Source organism: Capsicum annuum, chromosome 1, assembly GCF_002878395.1.
Source record: "Capsicum annuum cultivar UCD-10X-F1 chromosome 1, UCD10Xv1.1, whole genome shotgun sequence".
Classification (NCBI taxonomy): Eukaryota; Viridiplantae; Streptophyta; class Magnoliopsida; order Solanales; family Solanaceae; genus Capsicum; species Capsicum annuum.
The window spans coordinates 11,720,337-11,727,888 of NC_061111.1; the positions used below are offsets into that span (position 1 = coordinate 11,720,337).

Genomic DNA, 7,552 nt, shown 5'->3' on the forward strand with positions numbered 1-7,552 from the left:
TGGTGGTTAGTGTCAGTGTGGGTTTTGTTGGTGCTCATTTCAATTGGGGTAAGGAGAAATAATGAAGCGGCTGTGACTTGACAGAGGTTGTTGCCATTACAGTAACTGAAAAAAACACAACACACTTGGTGAAAATATATGTTGTAAGAAAAAGGACTAAGATGGTGCGATGTAAGGAAGAATTATGGTTTTTTCTGTCGGGAAAGGGGAGATGGCGCCGGTGGAACAGAAGGGTGGTTTTGCGTTGTTGTGGGCAGAACAAAATGAAATGGAATGAGGAAGGGAGTTTAGTAAAAGGTAGATTATATATACTAGAATTTAAGTTTTCTCTAACATAAACATTCTACGCTATTAGTAAACTTCATCTGGTTGCACGTTACTAATAATATTCTATTCTATCAGTAAACTTAACTTTATTTACTTGTATGTTACTTGATTTTTTTTAATTTTTATATAAAAATTAAGCAATCTGCAATTAGATCAAGTTTATGAGCCGAATATTTTGTACACTAATAATAATAATGGAAAAATTTTAAACTCATACACATAAAGGTGCATAAGTAAAAGGAATGAGATATACGTATGATGTGCATAAGTAAACTAATAAGGCATAGTTTGGCATACAAGATGTGATAAGTAGAGGTATTTACGAGATCGGATATTTATGGGACTATTTCATCCATTCTCTACTTTGGATAATAATTTTATCATTTTAATATAAATGGTGTGATAAAATAATTTTGAGATTTCGTAATACCTCATACCAAACACGAGCTAAAGTTAATCCAAACTTTATGTCGAAATTACTTTCCTTATCCCATATATCAAATAATTTCTTTGTTTTCGATCTGAATTTACGTGAACGTATTTATTGACATTTGAAAATGAAAGAAATTTTTGAAATGTGAAAGGTAAAGTAAATTATAAATATTTGTATGGTTATAAATTAAATTACGAACTTAATATGAGAAGTTTAAAGTACATACTAATTTATTATGTGAAAATGTTTGACTTGAGTAAGATTTCAAAATAATCCATAAATACTATATAGTTATAAAATCGTTTTGTTAAAAAAATTAAATAAGAAATTTCAAGTTAAGTTGTTACCAAGTATAAAATAATATTATTTTTTATGTATTAATTTATATGTTATTATTCGAATTTCGAGAGTCAAATAATTTATTTTTAATTATAAATTTTGACATGAAATTTATAATATCTTTTTAAAATAAAATTTATATATTTGATAACTATGAAAAAGATACTACTATAACAGAAAAGCCCACACACACCTCCCAAACCAGCTTATGCGCATTTCAACTAAATCTAGGGGATACTTGCTAATTCCCACCAGCAAACAAGTATCAATTCACTCTGTCCACCAAGGCCAGAACAGATGGGAAGAAATCACATAGTGCTGGGGATTGAATCTGAGATCTCATGGTGCTCATCCTAATTTTATTGAACCACTAGGCCACACGCTCGAGTGCCCTCCCAAACCACATCTATTACTCCTACATCACCTTTCCAACATAAAAAGGTGTATACAATACTCATGTCGTTACAATACTCAATAACTAGCCTTACAACAACAATATACCCAGCATATTCATGTCATTACAATACTCAATGAATAGCCTTAAAAAGACAAACTAGACTCCTCCAAAAACAGCGGGGGTTTTCCAGTGTAACACTTAAGTTGACACTTCTTTTTTTAACACAAAAAAAAAAGTAGGAAAACAATGTAAAATATAATCAAATAAGAAGAGAGATTTAGCTTAATTAGTGAAACTAAATCTGAGCATAAGAAGAAGGTGAAGTGTATTTTAGTGTACCGGGAGACGGTGAAAAATGTAGTTACGAGATGACCGGAGACCGGCACCGTCGTATCTTGTTCTATCCATTGCTTCAGAGGAACGCCGCCGTCGTTGTTGTTGTTGCCGGTGACGGAGGAAGAAGAGGAGGGAGGGTTTTTGAAACACTTGAAAAGTGAGCCTTTGCTTTCCTTTTTTTTTTTTTCCTCCTTCCGCCTTCTCGTTTTTCTTCTTCTTTTTTAATTTATATTTTTCTACTCACATTTCTTCGGCTCAGTAGGCGTAAAAACTAAGCAAAGCTTATGACAATATATTTTTAACTATTTCAGAGAGAAATTTTATCATGTGTTTTAGTTATAATATTTAAATATTTATTTTTAAAAATTTATAAAAATTGAAATTTGAGTCAAATATTAGTATTTTTGAGTATTTAGGAATTTGTATTATTTGTCAAAAATATTTGTCAAATAATGACAATGTGTGACCAAATCTTATTTGTCTAAGTTTTTACAGTTTTAATTTTGAAGTGATGTTTAATTTTTACATTTTAAATTTGTAGCTTTTAATTTTTGTCAGCATAAGTGTATATTTTTATATCATAATATCTCAATCCCAAAAAGTTACGTGATATGCTGAAAAGACATTTGTATTTAAAATAAATAAATAAATAAGACCGCGCCCAGTATATTCTTGGTACCATCCCACATTAGCTATCAAACTTTTCTTTTTCTGAAAATGATAAAGAGCATATGCCCATTTGGCATAATTTTAGTTTTTAAACACTAACAAATTTTGGTAAATACTACACAATTTATGTTGCATAATCTAACTCTTAGAAAACTCATGTCGCACAAGATAAAAGTTCTCTAAGTTTATGTCGTGTTTGTTAGATCAAGATAGACAAAAGATACCTTGATCCACAAATTTTTATTAGATAGAACAATAGAGATAAAAATTAAAAATCATCAGAAAAAATTATAGACTGCCATAACAATCCGTGCAAAAACTTGTTACGTATCACTATACAATCCCAATCTATACAGACTGGGCTATGATTCTAAAGTTCTTTTATAGATAAATATATTTTTTTTCATGCAAGATGAAATTTTAAGTTGAGGAGGAACCTCTTGACAGGAGAATATTGGAAGTTGATGTATTAGAATTCACAAAGTGCAATTAGTAATGTCAGTGCCAGAAAAGGAAAATAGCTTGTGCCAAAACGTTAGTGTAAGTGAGACTTCCAAAACACTTTATCCCAAAAGTGAGACTTCTCAGATTAGTCACGCGCTAGTTTAGATACCTAAATATCGAAGGAGAAACTAGTAGGATAGTCCCACAAGTAGAATCCGGGGAATGGTAGAATGTGCGCAAACCTTACCTGTACTTTGTGAGGTAGAGGAAATATTTGTAATAGACCTAAGCTCAAAAGAAATGACTTATTACAAAAAATCATGGAGTTTGCTCATTCCCAATCATCAAAAGTTGATATTATGGTTTCCTTTTAATATGAGTTGCTAACTCATTGGAACTGAATCTTCAGTGCACTGAAATGATTGTGATGATACGGTCTTTTTCTCAAAAAGACAAAACCAACAGCACTTACTAACAAATACTACTAATATATTCAAAACGAAATATTTTAATGGCAAATCAAAGCAATTATTCTTAAAGCAAAACAAGATCATTCTTTTCTTAATCCAAATATTAAATAACCAAATCCGGCGTACTATATAAACAGAAAATTAAAGAATATTGTTAGTCACAATTTCAGGTCATTCAACTTTCTATTTTTAATTTGCTGATAATATTATGAATTATCTGCCTGTAAGTTTCATTAAGAGATTTTCTTGCATAATACATTTTCAGAGACTCGATGACGTGATGTCTGACGCATGCCAAGAGGTCAATGTATTAATCAATCAACGACATCTCAATCTCAAAAATAGTAACTTCACTCTACTTTTATTTAAATCTCACTTTCAAAAATTGAAGGTGGTGGGAATACGGATGTTGCATTAGATGTGTGGGCTTATTAGGGGTGATAGAGTTAGGAATGAGACTCTTCAGAAGAAGGTGGAAGTGACTTCGGTGGAGGACAAGATGCAGGAAGTTAGGTTGAGACGGTTCACGCATGTGATGATGAGGGGCACGGATGCCCCCGTTCGTAGGGGTGAGAGACTAGTTTTGGATGGTTTCAGGCAGGGTAGAGGTAGGCCAAAGAAATACTGGAGAGAGGTGATTAAACGTGACACGGAGCAGTTACAACTTACTGAGGACATGACCCTAGATAGAAAGGTATGGAGAACACGAGTTAGGCTAGAAGGCTAGTGTTTGTGGGTGGGTCGTAGCTAGTAGTTAGGAGAGTTTTGGGGCAGTCGGGCTAGTAGTCTTAGGGCAATGTCCATAGATTGAAGTTGCTAGTAGGAGGCTCGAGGGTGGGGAGTGCCTTTGGTTCTTTAGTTCGTTAGAGCAAGGTATTACTTTGTGGGTGTCTTATTTCTATTACTGCATCTTGTTTCATGCTTTATTACGAATTTATTTACTATTCTTTGTCTTGAGCCGGGGGTCTATCGGAAATAACCTTTCTACTTCTCCTGAGGTAGTGGTATGGACTGCGTACATTTTACCCTCCCCAGACTCCAATACGTGGAAATATACACTGGATTGGATGTTGTTGTTTGGTTTAAATCCTGATCGATATAGCTAGGGCCAAGAGAAGTACGTCATCACGAATTCAAATTTAGAAGATTCATAATATCCCTCTTACTTACAAAGTTAAAAGGTAAAACTGCACATAATAGACGTAATATAGATGAGCTTTCATTCAACCAAGACTGCCATTTAGTAACAAAGGGGATGAATGGCTTTGAGACGGAAAAACAGCTACACTGTCGTGGTATGCAAAGGGAAATTTTGTTCTTACTTATGAGCAAGGATCTAAGCACATGTACAATTTTGATAAGTGAGGCTGAATGGAAGGAAAACTGGTCGGGAAGGACAGAGTTGTTGATCTTCGTGGAAAAAAAGGGACAGAATTGTCGATTATTTTGATCGGTAGAATTAGTGATATTACGGAAGCTGTTGTTGTGGTTTTGATCCTCCTTTGTGTGCTCCATCCCGACTTTACACCAAACGGGAGAGTTTTCCCTTCAAGATAAAGATTAAATCTCTTGCCTAGGCCTTAATGCAGAAAGAGGTGGACAAATCTTCCAATCACTAGCCAGAGCAAGCAACAGTACAATCAAATATTCTACATTCTACATTCCTGGGATTGCCTGTTCTAACAGAATCAAGTATGTTCGACAAATGACACTGGTATACTTGAACGTACACAACGTGACAACTTTTGCACTTCATCATAATACATAAAACAATCTGAAAGTAAGGTTTTATACACCCCAGGTCCATCCGTGTCGGATTCTTCAAAAATACACTACTTTTGGCGAATCCGACACGCACCCGTCGACATTTTTGACGAGTGTGAGGAACATAGCCCCAAGCACATTATCCAGATGCCTAGATGGATTTACGACTATGAGAAATACATGGAAAAATTTGGCACACTTAAATACATCTAGCTAGTAGAAAGGTCACTTGACCAAGTACTGCACTTTGACTATCTATAAACAACTATTTTTAACTTTATGATTTCTATGAAATAAGTAAAGTTGCATCATATGATTGCCAAGGAACTCTATAACAAGAGTAAACACCATACAAACATACATTCTTTAGAGGACAAGAAACATCACAAGGCAATATGAAACTACATGTTATCTTTTCGACAAAAATTATACCTGCCCTTTCTAATGCAATATCCAAAAGCAAATGATTTTCCAACCATAACTATGTCACTGGCTCAAAAAGTTGTCCTTGAGTTATATCACGAGTCATACAAAATCAAGTAGTATGTTCAGAGAGCAAATAACCCTTTGTCATGTGCAACTCTGGACAACGACAAATCAGTTGGAGGTCTCCTCCCGTAATACAGGAAGCAACCAGCACTTCAATTGACATTCATGGAACTGCAAACAGTTTGCGAACTAACAATGACCCCTGCCCCTAAACAGATTCTGGAAGTCATTCAAGCAGCATTATGATGGAAACTCAAATAACAACCGCGCTGAAAATTATAAAAACTATCCATCCATATCTCAAGTTTCATTCTTTACATATTAAGGTTACCACATTGCAACCAAAATGTTTTCAAATATACCCATATGCTACTGCTTGAAACAAAAGTAGATATATTTCCAAGACGCTATCCTATTCCCTTTACGTAATTCAATACATTATACCTCCTACAGTCGAGTTGAGGCATGAATGCAGCAGTCCTCAAAAGTTTAAGCTTTCCCTTGTGTTCCTTAATCCTCGCAAAATCTGCAAACCACCATTATTAAACCCTCAAACTCCAAAAATTACTCAACAAATAAGGATCAACACAGAATTAGAGAACCATAAAAAACACAAAAGAGAGTAACCAAACCTTTTCCACAGTAGCGAAAATTCACATACACCAGTGCGCTATGCCATATCTACTTCTGCAACAAACATGTGATTCTTAATATCTTAACATCAAATAAACTTATGTTGCTCGGACTCTTCGAAAATGTTGTTCCAACCATGTCAGACTCTCAAAAAATGCATTACTTTTCGAGTATCCCACACGCACCTGTTGACATTTTTGAAGTGTCCGAGCAATAACACTTCAAAAGTAAAAATAGTCTATACCGTAGCATCGTTGACTCTGAACGAATCAGCAGTAAGGCCTACTAAATACAACCCAGGGAAAGCATTCTGTGAACAAAAATATCAAACAGAGCATAAGATAAAAAATGAGAAAGCAAAAATGGATTAACAAGGAAAAAAAGGGCCGAACCACAAGGATCTATTGTACCACAACCTTACCCTACACAGTCTTACCCACTATTTCGACGACATGGTGACATGCCAACAACTTTACGGCTTACTAACAAACGTAAAAATGTAAAAGCTTTTTGTACATACATCGAGTTGTTTCTGAACAGCCTTGGATCTTTTTTTGGGTCTTCTAGCGGGTCTTGACCCGGTCATAGAATAAACATCTTCTTCAATTTCTTCCTTTGACAAAGAGATCCATAATTTCCTTTTGCCTTTCTTAGCCGACCCGGACCCGAGTCCATTTCCATCTGCTGCATTCTCTTTCAACCTCTGTGACCTCTGCAGCATAACAACAGCATGACTACTACTACTTTCATCTTTCTTCAACGACGACACCTTTTCACTCCTCCTTGGCCTTAAATTCCACAACGGCCCCGTTTCCTCAACTTGTTCTTCTTCTTCTTGGTGTTGTAGCTTATCGGAGTCAGAACCACCACCGCCGCCGCCGTCACCGTCGACGTTGGTGTTTGACGGAGGAGAATCGCGGCGGCGGAAGCGGTGGTGGTTAGTGTTAGTGTGCGTTTTGTTGGTGCTCCATTTCAATTGGGGTAAAGAGAAGTAGTGAAGCGGCTGTGACTTGACAGGGGCTGTTGCCATTACAGTAACTGAAAAAAAACACAATACACTTGGTGAAAATATATGTTGGAAGAAAAACAAGAACAAAGAGGACTAAGATGGTACGATGTAAGGAAGAATTATGGTTTATTTTGTCGGGAAAGGGGAGACGGCGCCGGTGGAAAACGAGGAGGATGGTTTTGCGTTGTTGTGGGCAGAACAAAGTGAAATGGAATGAGGAAGAGAGTTTACTAAAAAGGTAG

At 35.6% G+C, this 7,552-nt stretch overlaps 1 protein-coding gene across 4 annotated transcripts in view; it reads right to left on the reverse strand.

Annotated features, from left to right (window-relative positions):
* LOC107868041 overlaps nucleotides 1-7,552 on the reverse strand; it is an 11,884-nt gene extending 4,332 nt beyond the window's left edge. The window contains exons 1-3 of one of the 4 annotated variants that reach the window (XM_047393820.1): nucleotides 6,822-7,544; nucleotides 6,113-6,194; nucleotides 5,134-5,876 (exon numbers count right to left, since the gene is read on the reverse strand). In XM_047393820.1, the coding sequence (XP_047249776.1) occupies nucleotides 6,150-6,194; nucleotides 6,822-7,331 (555 nt within the window). In that variant the 5' untranslated portion in view covers nucleotides 7,332-7,544 and the 3' untranslated portion in view covers nucleotides 5,134-5,876; nucleotides 6,113-6,149. Of the gene's footprint in view, nucleotides 1-5,133; nucleotides 5,877-6,112; nucleotides 6,195-6,293; nucleotides 6,356-6,486; nucleotides 6,612-6,821 lie in introns of those variants that run through there. The other 3 variants (XM_047393811.1, XR_007042980.1, XM_047393817.1) reach the window with 3 other exon arrangements.